General features: G+C 55.6%; 1 protein-coding gene across 1 annotated transcript; it reads left to right on the forward strand.

Annotated features, from left to right (window-relative positions):
* Positions 1–1,012: 1,012 nt before the first annotated feature.
* Positions 1,013–19,437, forward strand: LOC109943709 (zinc finger BED domain-containing protein RICESLEEPER 2-like). Its single transcript, XM_020547206.1, has 4 exons — positions 1,013–1,068; positions 18,971–19,024; positions 19,106–19,288; positions 19,365–19,437. Exons 1-4 carry the CDS (start codon positions 1,013–1,015, stop codon positions 19,435–19,437), a joined length of 366 nt encoding a protein of 121 aa, XP_020402795.1.
* The last annotated feature ends 863 nt before the right edge of the window (positions 19,438–20,300 follow it).

Here is a 20,300-nt window from a genome sequence, read left to right on the forward strand (position 1 = left end):
TCGCTAGAGGCCTGAATATGGCGACACACTCGAGCTCCATCGATGATAGCAACCGGTAACTTTTTTCCATTTTTTTGTCCATTCTGGTTCCAGAATCCTCTACAGCCTTACTGAACTGCCATTGCAAAGGGACTTCGACGACTCTGACCGATGACCACCCCAGGTTTCCAAGGGCGCAGACTCGAACTCGCAAACTGATGCTGGGGCTAGAGCTAGATTCGTCCAAAATGTCCCTAACCATGGTATGAGAAAGAGGGTGCCTAAGCCGAAGAATCTTCTGTATTGATATCATCCTCAGGTTTCTACAAGTGAAGGGACTCCCTCTGCCTATAACGTTCTTCAATCAATTGGGTAAATAAAATTCAGTTTAAGTAAATATACATGTCGTCCAGATTTATGTTTTATGTCGGATAAATAAAATTCAGTTTAAGTAAATATACATGATGTCCAGATTTGGTATGTTTTTATGTTGGATAAATAAAATTTAGTTTAAGTAAAATTTAGTTTAAGTAATTTACATGCTGTAAGGGTCTTCAGTTTAATTAGATTTTTGCCTATATTTGTAGGATCATATTACAACTAGTTTAGATTATCTTTTTTCCTGTTCATGAGTTGATTAAGAATTTGCTATAGGATGAAATCACGGCCCGTTGAACTAGATGGCAAGGAGGATGTTCAAATAGTAGAAGATGAAGATGATACTGAAGTTGTTGACTCGGGTTCCAAGAGAAAGCTCGCTTCAGTTGTTTGGAATGAGTTTACTAGAGTAAAAATAAGAGGTGTAATAAAGGCCAAGTGCAATTATTGTTTTAAGTATCTTTCTATAGGAGCAAACATTGGAACTATGCATCTTCATGACCATTTGAAAATTAGTACTTTGAAAAAGATTAAGATGGTTGGAAACAAGACACTTTCACAATCTTCTTTAAGGTTTGGTTCCTCAAAAATAGGGGCAATTTCAGTCGAGAACTATACATTTGATCAAGAGATAGCTAGAAGCGAACTTCGCGCGATGATAGTTCTACATGAGTATCCACTGAGCATGGTTGACCATGCTGGTTTCCGAAGGTGTCGGGGACCATAATTAGGGGTACCCTCAAGACCCCTAAATCTCAGCTGGTAACCCCCATCAGCACAAAGCTGCAAAGGCCTGATGGGTGCGATTAAGTCAAGGATCGGTCCATTCAAGGGACACGATCGTGCCTCGCCCGAGCCTAGCCTCGGGGAAGGGAAGCCGACCCCGGAGAACCTATGTCTCGCCCGAGGACCCCCTCCAGCAACGGGCACACTATCGGCTCGCCCGAGGCCCAGTCTTCACCGAGAAGCAACCTTGGCCACATCGCCACGCCGACCGACCAAATCGCAGGGGCATTTAATGCAAAGGTGGCCTGACACCTTTATCCTGACGCACGCCCTCCAGTCGACAGAGCCGAAGTGACCGCAGTCACTTCGCCACTCTACTGACCGGTCTGACAAGAGGACAGCGCCGCCTGCTCCGCTCCGACTGCCGAGCCACCCGACAGAGTGAGGCTGACAGCAGCCAAGGCCGGCCTCGGGCAACATAGGAAACTCCGCCTCGCCCGACCCTAGGGCTCGGACTCGGGCTCAGCCCCGGAAGACGGCGAACTCCGCTCCGCCCGACCTAGGGCTCGGACTCGGGCTCAGCCCCGGAAGACGGCGAACTCCGCTCCGCCCGACCCAGGGCTCGGACTCGGGCTCAGCCCCGGAAGACGGCGAACTCCGCTCCGCCCGACCCAGGGCTCGGACTCGGGCTCAGCCCCGGAAGACGACGAACTCCGCTTCGCCCGACCCCAGGGCTCTGACATGGGCTCAACCTCGGAAGACGGCGAACTCCGCTCCGCCCGACCCAGGGCTCGGACTCGGGCTCAGCCCCGGAAGACGGCAAACTCCGCCTCACCCAACCCCAGGGCTCGGACATGGGCTCAACCCCGGAAGACGATGAACTCCGCCTCGCCCGACCCGGGGCTCGACCTCGACCTCGGAGGAGCCTCCACCTCGCCCAGCCTAGGGCACGGACCGACCACGTCAACAGGAAGCGCCATCATTACCCTACCCCAAGCTGACTCGGGCTACGGGGAATCAGACCGGCGTCCCATCTGGCTCGCTCCACCATGCGAGTAATGATGGCGCCCTGCATGCCCTGTGACGATGGCAGCTCTCAGCCCCCTTACGGAAGCCAGAGGACGTCATCAAGGACTCGACAGCCCCAACAGTTGTCCTCCCGCCAGGCTCCAGCACTCCTCCGATGGCCACGACACCACGCGAACAGGGCGCCAAGACCTCTCCGGCTGCCACGATGGCATGTACTTAGGGCGCTAGCTCTCCACCGCTAGACACGTTAGAACATTGCTACACTCCCCATTGTACACCTGGATCCTCTCCTTACGCCTATAAAACGGAGGACCAGGGCCCTCTTACAGAGGGTTGGCCCGCGCGGAGAAGGACGGGACGGCGCTCGCGCAAGGCCGCTCGCTCCCACTCCCACGTGGACGCTTGTATCCCCCTACTGCAAGCGCACCCGACTCAGGCGCGGGGCTAACACGAAGGCCGCGGGATCCACTCTCTCACGCCTGCCTCCCTCCGGCTGCTTCCTTTCCCCCCTTCGCGTTCCGCCTCGCGTCGACCCATCTGGGCTGGGGCACGCGGCGACAATTCACTCGTCGGTCCAGGGACCCCCCGGGTTTCGAAACACCGACAGTTGGCGCGCCAGGTAGGGGCCTGCTGCGTGTTGACGAACAGCTTCCCGTCAAGCTCCAGATGGGCAGTCTCCAGCAACCTTTCCGGCCCGAGACGGTGATTTGTTTCGGGAATCTTGAGTTCATGTCCCTCGACGGCAGCTACGACATGATACTCCTTCCCCCGCCACGCGACAGCGACAATGGCGGTCGACAACCCGCTCGCCGACGGGGAAATCGACGACGCCTTCCCCACGTGGTGGAAGGACGACATTCGGGCTTGTCCCGTCCCCTCCCCCGCCGACGGAGGAGGAGGCGGGGCAACCAAGGCCAAGCGGGAAGCGGCACCTCGTTGGCTGTCGAGCGAGTCGACGGCGCCGGCGCCCCAACGGAGGGCGCGTCGGGCATCGATCTCGCGTCTGAGACAAAGACGAGCGCCGCCTCCCCGCAACACGCCAATCTCAAGCAAACGCACGACGCCAGCATGCTCGCGAAGGACTTGCTGGGCGTCACCCTCGTACCTGAGACAACAGTGCAGTCAGTCCCAGACGCGACCTCGTCACCGCCCGTCGACCGAAAGGTACCGACCGATTCCCATCTCACGTCTTTTGGATTCGGCCTCGACCCACCAAACGACTCCGCTTCGGTGAGCACTCTCATAGAGGCGAGTCCAAACCCTCTGGGGTATCGTGTGCGGTCACCCTGGGACCGACTGACGGCCGACTCGACCTACGAGCCCTCGGGGTCCGAGGAAGATGGCGAGCCCGACCTCTGTTGGGATTTCTCCGGACTTGGTAACCCCAGTGCCGTGCGGGACTTCATGACCGCATGTGACTACTGCCTTTCCGGCTGTTCCGACGGCAGCCGCGGCCTCAACAACGAGGACCGCGGCCCAAGTCGTGAATGTTTCCACGTCGATCTAGGGGGTCCCGGCGAAGGCAACCATCTTGGTATGCTGGAAAACGGTGATCCCCCTAGGCCCGTGCCTCGCGTTGACATCCTTCGGGAGCTAGCTGTGGTCCCCGTCCCGGCGGGGGGTCCTGACCCACAGCTCGAGCAAATCCGCGAGAGGCAGGCCAGGCTCGACGAGGGAGCAGGAACGCTTGTGCCGATCCGCCAGGACATCGGGCAGGAATGGGCGGTCCATCCCCCGGCCGGAGAAGCGCGTCATCTCCCCCAGGACATCCCGCACCGCATCGCCGACGACGTCAGGGTGAGGCTGCCGCCGGATTCCAGTGGAGTCGGCCAGAACCTGGCTGCAGCGGCAATACTCCTCCGCGCGATGCCGGATCCATCAACCACCGAGGGGCGGCGTATCCAGGGAGAGCTCAAGAATCTCCTGGAGGACGCCGCGGTCCGACGGGCCGAAAGCTCTGCCTCCCGAAGGCAGGGGTCCCCCTCGGAACATCGCGCCGTGACTTCCCGATTCATGCGGGAAGCCTCGGTCCACTCCGGGCGCACGCGCAACACAGCGCCTGCGGCCCCGGGTCGCCTCGGCAACGAGCGCCATCATCACAGCCGTCAGGCCCACCTCGACGACAGGGCACGCCGAGGCTACCACCCCAGGCGTGGGGGACGCTACGACAGTGGGGAGGATCGGAGTCCTTCGCCCGAACCACCCGGTCCACAGGCTTTCAGCCGCGCCATACGACGGGCACCGTTCCCGACCCGGTTCTGAACCCCGACTACTATCACAAAGTACTCGAGGGAGACAAGACCGGAACTGTGGCTCGCGGACTGTAACACCCCTGGTGTTACTGTAACTAAAACTTGAGCATGGCATCATAAGCATTGGCATTGCATATGTTTGACACACCTAGAGTGCATTCACTAGGCAAAATTTTCAAACAAGTTGTATTGTTTAAGTGTTTTTGCAAATAGAACCCTGGATAGGAAACTTAACCCTAAATAGGGATTAAAGGGGTAAGACCTAACCCAAGATGAGAAAACCTAAAGACTTTAGGGAAAGAGTCATAAAATATCCCCAAAAACAAAGTTGAATCACATTTATGCCCCTGGGATACCAAAAACCCTAATTGGAATCCTGGAAAACCCTAAAACCAAACCCTAGGGACCTATGAGCAAAATTAGTCCACTTTTGGGACTACAGTGCAAAAACCAAGTCAAGTAAGTATCTTAAGTCATTTGGGCCACTTATATGTGAATTCACAAGCCAAACCCTGAGTTTTGGACTTAATTGCAAAATAGACCTCCATTGAGTTCTATACTAAGTCTGAAAAACAGTGATATTGGCTCAACTTTGGGGCCCTGTATCTTTTAAAATATAGGGTTTTTGCCCTAGGTCACCACATAAAAACTATAGAGCAAACTAAGGAGAACAACTTTGCTTAAGGTGGTAAGCATGGTTGTTAAGAGTATTTGAGAGATAATTAAGCTCAAAGTCGGGCTGTCAGTCCCTCCCTGAACTAAATTTCCAGGAGCAGTGTGATGGGATGAACTTTGAGCTCGATTTCGAATGAGATTCAGTGACTATTTGATAGTAAGCTTTGTGGCAAAGTTAAAGATTAACTATAGCTCTATAACTTTGGTGTAGAGAGATGACCAAGTCGTAATGCAAAATTTTGAGAAAAATGGCCATAAACCGTGGCTGTCAGGTGCATTTGACTGAATTTTCCCCATGGTACAGTACACGGATTAGGATGCCAGCTCGGATAGCTCAACGCCGGTGATCCGCGTGACCGGAGTTGGGTTGGGCGACGAGATTCGTGTCGCGGGGGAGTGGATTTTGCTGATCTTGGAAAGATCTCCTTGCCGATGGGTATGAACTACTGTGGCCTCGCTGTCTTCACCTTTTACGCCGGCGACGTGGCTTCGTGGCCATCGCCGGAGTTGCCATTCTGCGCCGCGATGGTGCCACGTTTCCAGCCGTTAAACACGTCGTCACTAGCCGCCCTAGCTCGACGATGACCGCCGTAGCTTCTCAACCAGTAAGTGCCACTGTAAGCCGCGCCGATGACTCACCCTGTCATTCCGGCCGTCGCGCGTCCTCCTCAAATTCGTGGCCACCGCTTTGCCCTTCTATAAATTGAGGGCCAGGCCGGTTGTGCCATGTAATCCGCAAGCTATCGCACCCACTCTCATCCCTGTTCGTTCACCGTAGCGCTGCAATTTGGGTTTTCCCCCAAATTGAAACTCCACGCCGCCGAGATAGCCCTCCCGTGGCCAGGCGAACCTGGTATGATTCTGCGCCTTTGAATCATTGTTTTAGTAGCTCTGGGTACCCGTGGTGCTCATCGTGGCAGCAAATTGATCTATTCAGATGAGATCGACTGGGAACGTGAGCTCGACGCCCCGGTTTTCGCCCTGAGCGTGGGCAGAACACTTTCTTGGGGTGCCATTTGAAATTGAGGATCGTTCTTAGGTCACCTTAGGTCCATAAAGCCTCTCCGATAGTTAGCTTGAACAATCATCGCCGGTCATGGCCGGTACGAACCACGACAGGGATGAACGGGGAGCGTGCCGTGACCAGGGAGGTGTTTGGAGAAGAAATAGAAAGTCGGGGGCATTTCTGTGAAGTGTCAACGACTATTTTAAATAGTGTTTGGAGTTCTTCAGGTTATTCAATACTGCAGGGGCTTGTTTGCAAAATCGCCGGAGCGCGCGGGCGCACGCGCGCGCTTTCCTCTTTGAATTGGGCCGCTGGGCTGAAATCAGCCCAGTACTATTCACTGGTTTCCTTTTTCTTTTATTTCCAGAGCCAAAACAATTATAAAAATGTAGAAAAATGGTAAAATTATAAAACCAATTTTCCTAGGTTTCTTATTTTCCCTAGAATTTAATAAAAATAGTTTTGTGATTTTTAGGTTAAATGAGGAATTTTAAGGCATTTAAAGTAGTTTAAGATAGTAGTTCTGGATTTTTAAAAGATAAATGGTAATCCCAAAAATGCTCAAAATTTTTATATGAGTTCCTCATATTATTTAGAAGCCTTGGGTAGAATTTGGGTTGATTTGGACCTTGTTTGATCACCAAACCCTAAAACACCCCCCTGCCTTGTGAACTCCTTTACCGACTCTAGAAACTCTAAGTTCTCGGAGTTCCGTGAAGGAAAGTTGTATTCAAGACTTAGATAATAAATCTTTATTGTCTTCGCACTCTCATGAGCATTACATGACATTCATTCTTATATATATGTATGGTTATGTTAGAACACGAAGAAGAAGTGGAAGTCACCGAAGAAAGGACACCACACCCTCGGATTCTCAAGCAGGCAACTGCTTCTACTTTGATATTTGTGGATCCGAGCCAGACTCACCTGTTAACGAAGGCAAGCCCCGGTGCATGCAACCCCTTTCCTTGTGTTTTTAAATACTTTTCGCACACTTTAAGTCAAGTGAAATGTGCATTAGGTTCATAGGAATTGCTTGGAACCCTTTGATGCATTGCTTTCCTTGATATCCATACCTTTATTGATACTTCTGGTGAAGTATCAAAATTTGATTTACAAAAATGCTTAGCCCTGCTTAGATCTTGTGGATAGAGGTTGTCTTTTGCAATACTGCCTAGCTCAGGGGTTATCCTAAGGAAAGATGACTTCTACCTGCAAGAATACTTTCATTGAGAGCGTGGTGGGATCTTACTGCAAAGTTCCCTGTGATGCTCTTTTCATCCTAAGGAACAGAAACAATCCTAAGGATGGAAGTACTTAAATCGAAACTTGGGTTAGGAACAGGTGATGTTCTACCCAGGTTGATTAAGGATTGAATGCGTATGTAGGCGTGCTGATCGAGGACCCTTTAACTAGTCACATGCCTCGTTATGGGTAAGCCTTGCCTCGGGCAGACTAAGGCCAGAATAAGATAACACGAAATGGGCGTGGAGCGGTGGCGGGAGTAGCGTGTACCCACCGTGGCAAGAGGCTGGTCGGTGGTGTATCTGTGCTCTCGGTTTGCGTGAACCTGATCTGGTCTTAAGAACCCCGGTGGCGGGTTGACATATGCAAGGGTTAAGTGCTACATATGTCATGTGATTGGAGATCATCAGCTGAGTATAATCGATTCGGATCGCCGTACCTTCGCGGTTATGAAGACTTGGTCACTTCCCTACAACCTAAGTCAAGATGTGAACTTCGTGAACAAAAATGATGTTGTACTGATGAAATGATGAAATTAGACTAGAAGCAAACAGAGTCTATTAATACCTAATCCGACGTTAAAATGTTGAAAGTAAGGACTCACTTTAGTAAGCTATTTCTGCAAAAGTATCTAAGTTGATTTTTGCTAAAGCCTCTTCTTGATTCCTATTTATCCAGCATACCCTTGAGAGTCTTTTCCTTAGTCGGGTAAGACTTGCTGAGTAATTCCATACTCAGGGTTTATCCCTCCGTTGTTTTTAGGTGAGGAAGCGACAAACCTTTGTTGCTTTTGCTCCAAGGTGGTTCCTAATGAAGATAAGCAAGACTGAAGTACGGGAGGAAAGGATCCTCCATTAGGACTTTTTGTGTGATAACTGTCGGGAGGAGTTTTTGCCTCCCTTGGTATGTGTAATAATATTATTCGGCACTCGATATATAGTTCTGGTCTGTAATAAACAACTTGATCTTACTTTTTAATAAATGTAAACTTATGTAATCGCTTCCGCATATCTATATCTCCGATGTTCTGTAATGTCTGCAAGACGGGTGAGACGTTCCTGGAAAGGTAAGGAAAGATACCGAGCTTGTCGAGTAGTTCAGGGTCACATACAGGGTTGTCTGAGGTCCGTTGGACAAGGACAACTGTAGGTGGGCCTAATTACTTGGGAGGTTCCGTCACACGGACTATCGGCTGGCCTGCCAACTGGGTGGAACGGACGATGATAACCTCATCATCCGCAACCTCCCCCTGTTCCTCTCCGACACCGCTCGAGCCTGGCTGGAGCACCTGCCCCTGGGGCAGATCTCCAACTGGGACGACCTGGTCCAAGCCTTCGCCGGCAATTTCTAGGGCACGTACGTGCGCCCTGGGAACTCCTGGGATCTCCGAAGCTGCCGCCAGCAGCCGGGAGAGTCTCTCCGGGACTACATCCGGCGATTCTCGAAGCAGCGCACAGAGCTGCCCAACGTCACCGATTCAGATGTCATCGGCGCGTTCCTTGCCGGCACCACCTGCCGCGACCTGGTGAGCAAGCTGGGTCGCAAGACCCCCACCAGGGCGAGCGAGCTGATGGACATCGCCACCAAGTTCGCCTCTGGCCAGGAGGCGGTTGAGGCCATTTTCCGGAAGGACAAGCAGCCCCAGGGCCGCCCACCGGAAGATGTTCCCGAGGCTTCAACTCAGCGCGGCGCCAAGAAGAAGGGCAAGAAGAAGTCGCAAGCGAAACGCGACGCCGCCGACGTGGACCTTGTCGCCGCCGCCGAGTACAAGAACCCTCGGAAACCTCCCGGAGGTGCCAACCTCTTCGACAAGATGCTCAAGGAGCCGTGCCCCTATCATCAGGGGCCCGTCAAGCACACCCTTGAGGAGTGTGCCATGCTTCGACGACACTTCCACAAGGCCGGGCCACCCGCGGAGGGTGGCAAGGCCCTCGACGACGCAAAGGAGGAAGATCACAAGGCAGGAGGGTTCCCCGAGGTCCGCGACTGCTTCATGATCTACGGCGGGCAAGTGGTGAACGCCTTGGCTCGGCACCGCAAGCAAGAGCGTCGGGAGGTCTGCTCGGTAAAGGTGGCGGCGCCAGTCTACCTAGACTGGTCCGACAATCCCATCACCTTCGATCAGGCCGACCATCCAGACTACGTGCCGAGCCCGGGGAGATACCCACTCGTTGTCGACCCCATCATCGGCAACGTCAGGCTCACCAAGGTCCTCATGGACGGAGGCAGCGGCCTCAACATCATCTACGCCGAGACCCTTGGGCTTCTGCGGATCGATCTGTCCTCGGTCCGGACGGGCGCTGCGCCTTTCCACGGGATCGTCCTCGGGAAGCGCGTTCAACCCCTTGGACAACTTGACCTACACGTCTGCTTCGGGACGCCCTCCAACTTTCGAAAGGAGACCCTCACGTTCGAAGTGGTCAGGTTTCGAGGAACCTACCACGCAGTGCTGGGGAGGCCATGCTACGCCAAGTTCATGGCTGTCCCCAACTACACCTACCTCAAGCTCAAGATGTCGGGCCCCAACAGGGTCATCACCGTCGGGCCCACGTACCGACACGCGTACGAATGCGATGTGGAGTGCGTGGAGTACGCCGAGGCCCTCGCCGAATCCGAGGCCCTCATCGCCGACCTGGAGAGCCTCTCTAGGGAGGCGCCCGACGTGAAGCGCCACGCCGGCAACTTCGAACCAGCGGAGACGGCCAAGTCCATCCCTCTCGACCCCCGCAACGACGCCTCCAAGCAGATCCGGATTGGTTTCGAGCTCGACCCCAAATAGGAAGCAATGCTCATCGACTTTCTCCGCACGAATGCCGACGTTTTCGCGTGGAGTCCCTCGGACATGCCCGGCATACCGAGGGAAGTCGCCGAGCACTCTCTGGATATCCGAGCTGGGGCCCGACCCGTGAAGCAACCTCTGCGCCGATTCGACGAAGAAAAGTGCAGGGCCATAGGCGAGGAGATCCACAAGCTACTGGCGGCAGGGTTCATCAAAGAGGTATTCCATCCCGAATGGCTTGTCAACCCTGTGCTTGTGAGAAAGAAAGGGGGAAATGGCGGATGTGTGTAGACTACACTGGTCTAAACAAAGCATGTCCGAAAGTTCCCTACCCTCTGCCTTGCATCGATCAGATCGTGGATTCCACTGCTGGGTGCGAAACCCTGTCTTTCCTTGATGCCTACTCAGGGTATCACCAGATCAGGATGAAAGAGTCTGACCAGCTCGCGACTTCATTCATCACACCCTTCGGCATGTACTGCTATGTTACAATGCCGTTTGGTTTGAGGAATGCGGGGGCAACGTACCAGTGATGCATGAACCATGTGTTTGGCGAACACATCGGCCGAACGGTCGATAGTCAAGACGAGGAAGGCCTCCGACCTCCTTTCCGACCTTGAAGCGACATTCCGATGTCTCAAGGCGAAAGGCGTGAAGCTTAATCCCGAAAAGTGTGTCTTCGGGGTCCCCCGAGGCATGCTCTTGGGGTTCATCGTCTCCGAGCAGGGCATCGAAGCTAACCCGGAGAAGATTGCAGCCATCACCAGCATGGGGCCAATCAAGGACTTGAAAGACGTACAGAGGGTCATGGGATGTCTTGCGGCTCTGAGCCGCTTCATCTCGCGCCTCGGCGAAAGAGGTCTGCCTCTGTACCGCCTCTTAAGGAAGACCGAGTGCTTCGCTTGGACTCCCGAGGCCGAGGAAGCCCTCGGGAACCTGAAGGCGCTCCTCACGAACGCGCCCATCTTGGTGCCCCCCGCTGCCGGAGAAGCCCTCTTGATCTACGTCGCCGCAACCACCCAGGTGGTTAGCGCCGCGATTGTGGTTGAGAGACGAGAAGAAGGGCATGCATTGCCCGTCCAGAGGCCAGTCTACTTCATCAGTGAGGTACTGTCCGAGACCAAGATCCGCTACCCACAAATCCAGAAGCTGCTGTACACGGTGATCCTAACACGGCGGAAGTTGCGACACTACTTCGAGTCTCATCCGGTGACTGTGGTGTCATCCTTCCCCCTGGGAGAGATCATCCAGTCCCGAGAGGCCTCGGGTAGAATTGTGAAGTGGGCGGTGGAGATCATGGGCGAGACGATCTCGCTCACCCCTCGGAAGGCCATCAAGTCCCAGGTCTTGGCGGACTTCGTGGCTGAATGGGCCGACACCCAACTCCCGACGGCTCCGATCCAACCAGAGCTCTGAACCATGTTTTTCGACGGGTCGCTGATGAAGATGGGGGCCGGCGCAGGCCTCCTCTTCGTCTCGCCCCTCAGGAAGCACCTACGCTACGTGCTACGCCTCCACTTCCCAGCGTCCAACAATGTGGCAGAGTACGAGGCTCTGGTAAACGGGTTGCGAATCGCCATCTAGCTAGGGGTCCGACGCCTCGATGCTCGCGGTGACTCGCAGCTCGTCATCGACCAAGTCATGAAGAACTCCCACTGCCGTGACCCGAAGATGGAAGCCTACTGCGATGAGGTTCGGCGCCTGGAAGACAAGTTCTACGGGCTCGAGCTCAACCACATCGCCCGACGCTACAATGAGACTGCGGACGAGCTGGCTAAAATAGCCTCGGGACGAACAACAGTTCCCCCGGACGTATTCTCCCGAGACCTGCATCAACCCTCCGTCAAGACCGAGGACACGCCCGAGCCCGAGGCACCTTTGGCTCCGCCCGAGGCACCTTCGGCTGAGTCCAAGGTATCCTCGGCTCAGTCCGAGGTACCCTCGGCCCAGTCTGAGGTACCCTCGGCACGATCCGAGGTACCCTCGGCTCAGCCCGAGGTACCCTCGGCCCCCGAGGGTGAGGCACTGCGTGTCGAGGGGGAACAGAGCGAGGTCACGCCTAATCAAAGCTGGCAGACCCCGTACCTGCAATATCTCCACCGAGGAGAGCTGCCCCTCGACCAAGCCAAAGCTCGGCGGTTGGCGCGGCGCGCCAAGTCTTTCGTCTTGCTGGGAGATGGGAAGGAGCTCTACCATCGCAGCCCCTCAGGCATCCTCCAGCGATGCATTTCCATCGCCGAAGGCCAGGAGCTCTTGCAAGAGATACACTCGGGGGCTTGCGGCCATCACGCAGCACCTCGAACCCTCATTGGAAACGCCTTCCGACAAGGATTCTACTGGCCGACGCTACTAGAATTGTCCGCACCTGCGAAGGGTGTCAGTTCTATGCGAGGCAGACCCACCTGCCCGCTCGGGCTCTGCAGACCATACCCATCACCTGGCCGTTTGCTGTGTGGGGTCTGGACCTCGTTGGCCCCTTGCAAAAGGCACCCGGGGGCTACACGCACCTGTTGGTCGCCATCGACAAATTCTCCAAGTGGATCGAGGTCCGACCCCTAAACAGCATCAGGTCCGAACAGGCGGTGGCGTTCTTCACCAACATCATCCATCGCTTTGGGGTCCCGAACTCCATCATCACCGACAACGGTACCTAGTTCACCGACAGAAAGTTCCTGGACTTCTGCGAGGATCACCACATCCGGGTGGACTGGGCTGCCGTGGCTCACCCCATGACGAATGGGCAAGTGGAGCGGGCTAACAGCATGATCCTGCAAGGACTCAAGCCTCGGATCTACAACGACCTCAACAAGTTCGGCAAGCGGTGGATGAAGAAACTCCCCTCGGTGGTCTGGAGTCTGAGAACAACGCCGAGCCGAGCCACGGGCTTCACACCGTTCTTTCTAGTCTATGGGGCCGAGGCCATCTTGCCCACAGACTTGGAATATGGTTCCCCGAGGGCGAGGGCCTACACCGACCAAAGCAACCGAGCCAACCGAGAAGACTCACTGGACCAGCTGGAGGAGGCTCGGGACATGGCCTTACTACACTCGGCGCGGTACCAGCAGTCCCTGCGATGCTACCACGCTCGAGGGGTTCGGTCCCGAGACCTCCAGGTGGGCGACCTGGTGCTTCGGCTGCGACAAGACGCCCGAGGGCGGCACAAACTCATGCCTCCCTGGGAAGGGTCGTTCGTCATCGCCAAGGTTCTGAAGCCCGGAACGTACAAGCTGGCCAACAGCCAAGGCGAGGTCTACAGCAACGCTTGGAACATCCAACAACTACGTTGCTTCTACCCTTAAGATGCTTTCAAGTTGCTCGTATACCTCGTTCACACACCAAGTCTGGTCGTCAAGGAAGGGTCAGCCTTGCCTCGGCAAAGCCCGACCCTCCCTCGGGGGCTAGAAGGGGGCAACCCCCTCTGCGTCAAAATTTTCCTCGAAAAAAGAAAAAAATCTTTTCTGCCAGAATGCCTTTCGTGCTCTTCGATTACTCCAAAAGTGGATCCTGAAAACGACAGAGTACACGTAAGCAGCCAAGGCTGACCGAGCCGAGGGACTCCTACGCCTCCGGGATACGGATACCTCACTCATCACCTTCTGCGATAAGTAACTCGCGCTCGGATAAGTGACTCCACGGACCGAACAAGTCTTCATGCTCGAGAGCTCCTCTGCCGAAATGATTTTTCGGGCCTTCTTGACTGCGTCGGTAACAGAACCCTATGGACGAGTAAGAGCGCGCGTAAGCAGCAAGGCCGACCGAGCCGAGGGATTCCTATGCCTCCGGGATATGGATACCTCACTCATCGCCTTCTGTGAAAAGCAACTCTCGCCTGCACAAACAATTCTGTTGCCAACAAATGAGTCCGGATACTCGAAACAAGAGGAAAAGAAACGCAACTTTACAACACGACGACGGTGTGTTTAGGCCTCGGCGGCCGCAGAAAACATACACACACTACAAGACAACGTGATCCTGCAGGCTCGGACGTCGACAGCCGAAGGGGGCAGCAGCACCCTCGACATCAACTACACCTTCGACGGGGTCTGACCTAGCCTCGGACGGCGACGTGGTCGGAGGGCCCCCACTCTGAAGGACGACATCAGCACCACACCCGGGCCATCGCCGCCAGGGTCTTCTTCGAGAATCCGGCCCGAGCAGGTGGCTCGGCCGGCCACCTCGAGGCCTCGGCCAGCTGTCCCCCAAAGACATCAGCTCAGCTTGTGGCCTCGGCAGCTCAACTTCGGCGTCGGTTCCACCAGTGGACGACCCGGCCAGGCTCTGGCCAACCACACCTCCTTTTCGAAGCCAACTCTGCCTTCGTCCGTGTCCGTACTGACACCGCTACCTCCGGCTTCGGCTCATCGAAGGGCGGCCGAGGGGTTCCTTTAACTAAGCAAGAGGGGCCTCGGACAGCAAGGCCGACCGAGCCGAGGGACTCCTACTCCTCTGGGATACGGATACCTCACTCGTCACCTTTGCACGAGGCAACTCACGCTCGGTGAAGCGGTTCAGATAATCGACAAGGCGAGTCTCAGTGCTCGAAATGAAGAAAAAACACGGCTCCGTGCCGAAAATACATACACGTTCAGGCCTCGACAGCCGCATTGAAAAAAACACCGGCACTTAAGGTGCCTTTACAAACGGAACTCTGGTTCCACCTCCGCAGGTACGAATAACCCCACGCGATTGGGGGGGGGCCTGCGGAGCAACAGAAGACCGACGAACGGCTCGTCGTCGCCCGCCCCGGCAGCGGCAACGACGACGACTTCTGCTCTGGAGGGCCGAACAGCAGCAGCGATGACCTCAGGGCAGATGCTGCTGCCATGAGGCCCTCGCCCATGCCCCCAACTCGAGAGGCAAGGACGGACAGAAGGCCGTAGAGTTGGAGGTCAGTCCGTGGGTGGCGCCGGCTAGCTCGTCGGCGGCGGAACCTCTTCCAGCTGCCGTGGCGGAAGGCAGCACCAGGAGCGGCTCCGAAGCCGCTCGGCTCAGAGAGCCGGGCACGCGGCAGCTGCCCATGCCACGAACGGCGGACGCCCTTCCCCCCGATCACTGAGGGGAGGACGGGCCGCCGCCCGCACCGGGACCGACCCCAACTCGGCACACTCCCCTCCCCAGCACTGATGATGAACATCCTTGAAGCTCAGGGAGGGGCAGAGGCCGCAGCCCGGCTCGCTTCTCCCTGCCATCAAGTTGGAGGTCACCGTCTTGGGTGACCACCGGCGAGGGGATGCAGCCGGGCTGCATGATGAAAATCCTTGAAGCCGAATGATGGCTGAAAGGTACCAACTTCCACGAAGTTGCGTTCCTCCGACGACAAGGTGGAAGGATTGCGGGCGTCCCCCATCCGGGGGGCTCGGAAGGTGGAAAGGCACGATGCATGAAGGGAGCGCGAAGACATGGTTGCCCTCCAAGGGGGTCGCCCCCCTTTTAAAGGCGACTCTCCCCACTTGCGCCCTCAACCGTTGCGGGTTGAGTCTTCTCCAACACGCTCCAAGATTCTCCCCCCCCCCCCACGGCGCGGGGGCTGGGTCCCACACGTCATGCAAGCCGGTCCAGGGGAGAAGAAGCCAAACCGCCACGCGCGCGGTGCATGCAACCACCCGGCGGTTACAAGCACTCCTCCACTTTCGCCCAGACCAGCGGGTGAAAGGGCAGACAGCCATGCAGGCGGCATGCAACCGTGCCAAGTGGGCGTGCCCCTTCAACTCCAACGCGCCCAGCATGGAGGTCCAGGCCCACGCGTCATGCAACCGGCATGCCGGTTGCTACATGCGAGCAACTGCACCGCCACTCGCGCCACTACTGCGCCTCCTCGACTGTGGAGTCAATACCGCGACTCGAGGCAACCCTGCAGTGCCAGCCAAGCGCGACGGTCAAATGCGGTCAAAAATGGGCCGGCAGTAATGGCGGTGATAGGCGGGCAGGAGCAGCGGTCACGTCGTCAGCCAAGCTTACGTCCCATCCAGGGGCAGCGAGGGAGCCCTCTCTCACGGCGTGAAGACGGTGCGCCCGTGATCCGTTCCTCGAACGGCTCGCACACGCGCAACGACCGCCTCGCGAACCGCTCGCCCCGTCGCATTAACTCCGCGGCAGGACAGGCGGCGCCTCAGGCGGGAGAAGCAAGCGACGCTTCGCCTTCGCCATAATAACCGCGTAAAAAAAAAGGTACGCCACATCATTCGACTTCGTATCCTTTTCCTTTTCCTCTTTCTCTCTCTTACAACAGGGACCGAAAAAGGGGGATACCCCGAGAAGGACCCTTCTCCGCGAAGGAAACAGGCTCCGAGCCTCCCTACTGATCAGAGGTTTGAAGGCTGGCCCCTCGGAGGGGTTCAACGGCCGCCTCAGATCGATTGGGTTCTACGCCCACTACTGGTCAGAGGTTCGATGGCTGGCCCCTCGAAGGGTTCAACGGCCGCCTCAGGCCACTCGGGCTCCGCGCCCATTACTGATCAGGGGTTCGTAGGCTGGCCCTCGAAGGGTTCACAGTCGCCTCAGACACAAAGCGAGGGATGACCCTGGGTACGTTCGATACATAACCAAGGCTCGAGCTACGCTCCCGAGGTACCCTAGGACATTTCCGAGACCAGCGGGAGCGATCTTGTAACGGAATCCCATCAGAGGGAGGCATCAATCCCTCGGACCCCGTCAAAGGGGACCGGGTCCGGCAGATCACTCGTAGGTACTTTTGGAGCGCGCCTCCGGGCCTCTAGCCGACCCCTAGCAAATGGGGCACGGGCGTCCGCTCGGATTACCCGCCAGCAGCTCACCGGAAACACCATGTCCGGCGCCCTCCGAGGGCAACATGGCGCTTTCCCCCTCCTCCTTGCGGAAAGGCGACGCAGAGGCATATGTAAAAAAGACGAGTCTGTCCTTGACCGTCCTCTCGCCCTGTGCAGAGGCTCGGGGGCTGCTCTCGCAAACCAGGCTCCGGCCAAACCGTTGATAGCGTCAACATACCAGCCCGAGAACTTGGGACCCGACCGTGCACTCGGGCTACGGCCAGCTCGCATGAGGGAACAACTAGACCAGCCGAAGCGTTGCGAAACGCACTAAGACCTCGAAGGAGTAAAACTACTCCTCCGAGGCCTCGGGGGCTACACCCGGCGGGTGCGCTCGCGCGCACCCACCGGAACAGAATGCAACCGAAAAAAGGCTGGTCCCCTTGCAAAAAAGTGCGGCAAAAGCCTCCAAGCGAGTATTAGTACTCCCTTGGAGGCTCGGGGGCTACTGTCGGGGACCATAATTAGGGGTACCCTCAAGACCCCTAAATCTCAGCTGGTAACCCCCATCAGCACAAAGCTGCAAAGGCCTGATGGGTGCGATTAAGTCAAGGATCGGTCCATTCAAGGGACATGATCGTGCCTCGCCCGAGCCTAGTCTCGCGCAAGGGAAGCCGACCCCGGAGAACCTACGTCTCGCCCGAGGACCCCCCTCCAGCAACGGGCACACTATCGGCTCGCCCGAGGCCCAGTCTTCACCGAGAAGCAACCTTGGCCACATCGCCACGCCGACCGACCAAATCGCAGGGGCATTTAATGCAAAGGTGGCCTGACACCTTTATCCTGACGCACGCCCTCCAGTCGACAGAGCCAAAGTGACCGCAGTCACTTCGCCGCTCTACTGACCGGTCTGACAAGAGCACAGCGCCGCCTGCGCCGCTCCAACTGCTGAGCCACCCGACAGAGTGAGGCTGACAGCAGCCAAGGCCAGCCTCGGGCGACATAGGAAACTCCGCCTCGCCCGACCCCAGGGCTCGAACTCGGGCTCAGCCCCGGAAGACGGCGAACTCCGCTCCGCCCGACCCAGGGCTCGGACTCGGGCTCAGCCCTGGAAGACGGCGAACTCTGCTCCTCCCGACCCAGGGCTCGGACTCGGGCTCAGCCCCGGAAGACGGCGAACTCCGCTCCGCCCGACCCAGGGCTCGGACTCGGGCTCAGCCCCAGAAGACGGCGAACTCCGCTTCGCCCGACCCTAGGGCTCGGACATGGGCTCAACCCCGGAAGACGGCGAACTCCGCTCCGCCCGACCTAGGGCTCGGACTCGGGCTCAGCCCCAGAAGACGGCGAACTCCACCTCGCCCGACCCCAGGGCTCGGACATGGGCTCAACCCCGGAAGACGACGAACTCCGCCTCGCCCGACCCGGGGGCTTGACCTCGACCTCGACCTCGACCTCGGAGGAGCCTCCACCTCGCCCAGCCTAGGGCACAGACCGACCACGTCAACAGGAAGCGCCATCATTACCCTACCCCGAGCTGACTCGGGCTACGGGGAACCAGACCAGCGTCCCATCTGGCTCGCTCCACCATGCGAGTAATGATGGCGCCCCGCATGCCCTGTGACGACGGCGGCTCTCAGCCCCCTTACGAAAGCAAGAGGACGTCAGCAAGGACTCGACAGCCCCAACAGCTGTCCTCCCGCCAGGCTCCAGCACTCCTCCGACGGCCACGACACCACGCGAACTGGGCGCCAAGACCTCTCCGGCTGCCACGATGGCATGTACTTAGGGCGCTAGCTCTCCACCGCTAGACACGTTAGCACATTGCTACACTCCCCATTGTACACCTGGATCCTCTCCTTACGCCTATAAAAGGGAGGACCAGGGCCCTCTTACAGAGGGTTGGCCCGCGCGGAGAAGGACGGGACGGCGCTCGCGCAAGGCCGCTCGCTCCCACTCCCGCGTGGACGCTTGTATCCCCCTACTGCAAGCGCACCCGACTCAGGCGCGGGGCTAACACGAAGGCCGCGGGATCCACTCTCTCACGCCTGCCTCCCTCCGGCTGCTTCCTTTCCCCCCTTCGCGTTCCGCCTCGCGTCGACCCATCTGGGCTGGGGCACGCGGCGACAATTCACTCGTCGGTCCAGGGACCCCCCGGGTTTCGAAACACCGACAGAAGGTTTGTCAGTGCTCTTCAGCCACTGTTCAAGATTGGGACTAGGAACACAATAAGGTATACAACTTTCTTATTTACATAAAAAATTTATGACACTATACTTTGTTGTAGTGTAATGTATTTCTTTATTTATTTTAGAAAGGATATTTTGATGCAATATGAAGCAGAGAAGAAGAAAGCCATTGAATATATGGCTGCAATTAATTCTAGAGTGGCTATTACTACTGATTTATGGACTTCTGATAACCAGAAGAGAGGATATATGGCCATCACTGCCCACTTCATTGATGAATCTTGGACTCTTAGAAGCATTATCATGAGGTACTTAATGTGACATCTAGTTCACTATTCACATATATGTTTATTGAGTAACATATTGTTCGCTATTCACATATAGGTTCATTTATGTTCCTGCCCCTCATACTACTGATGTCATATGTGAAGAACTCTATGAATCTTTGGTTGACTAGAATCTTGATGAGAAGATATCCACAGTTACTCTTGATAATTGCACTACGAATGATGCTGTTATTCCAGCTCTTGTAAGAAGAATCGGCAAAACTAAGCTTCTGAATGATGGCAAGGTACTACACATGCGTTGTTGTGCTCATATTCTCAATCTGATTGTTAAAGATGGATTAGAGCTGTTGAAAAAGACTATTGAGAATATTCGTGAAAGTGTAGCTAAGTTTGTTAAAGTTAATATGAAAAAGAAGATCAATCTTGATTGCAAGCCTCGATGGAACTCCACATTCAACATGATTAACATTGTATTGCCTTACAAGGATGTTTTCTTAAGAGCTAGCCATGTTGATAAACAATATACTTGCTTGCCTAGTGAAGAAGAATGGAATTTTATAGCTGATGTAGTAGAAAGGCTTTGCATGTTTAATGACATAACAGAATTATTCTCTGGAACTCAATATGTCACTGCAAACATTTATTCCATGAAGATCTGTGAGATTAGAGTGAAAATTAGACAATGGTCAACCCGTGGTAATCCATTAGTACAAACCATGTCATCTAATATGATTGCCAAGTTTGACAAGTACTAGTCTGATATTCAAGGACTAATGGGTATTGCAACTGTTCTTGATCCTTGACTCAAAATTTTAAGCTTGCTGATGTGTTTTGAATGGTTACTTGGTATGACTGGACAAGTGTGTGAGGATAAAGTTGGTATACTCATGGATTTGCTACGTGATCTAATGCACGATTACCATGTGTATGTGGAAGAGGTTGAAGATACCACTAATTCATCAGCAACTTCTATCAATAACATGGAGTTCTTATCTTCCTTCAGTGCACATGTGGCAAGTGCAAGGCCAGAATC

Source organism: Zea mays, chromosome 1 (genome assembly GCF_902167145.1).
Source record: "Zea mays cultivar B73 chromosome 1, Zm-B73-REFERENCE-NAM-5.0, whole genome shotgun sequence".
Taxonomy (NCBI): Eukaryota; Viridiplantae; Streptophyta; class Magnoliopsida; order Poales; family Poaceae; genus Zea; species Zea mays.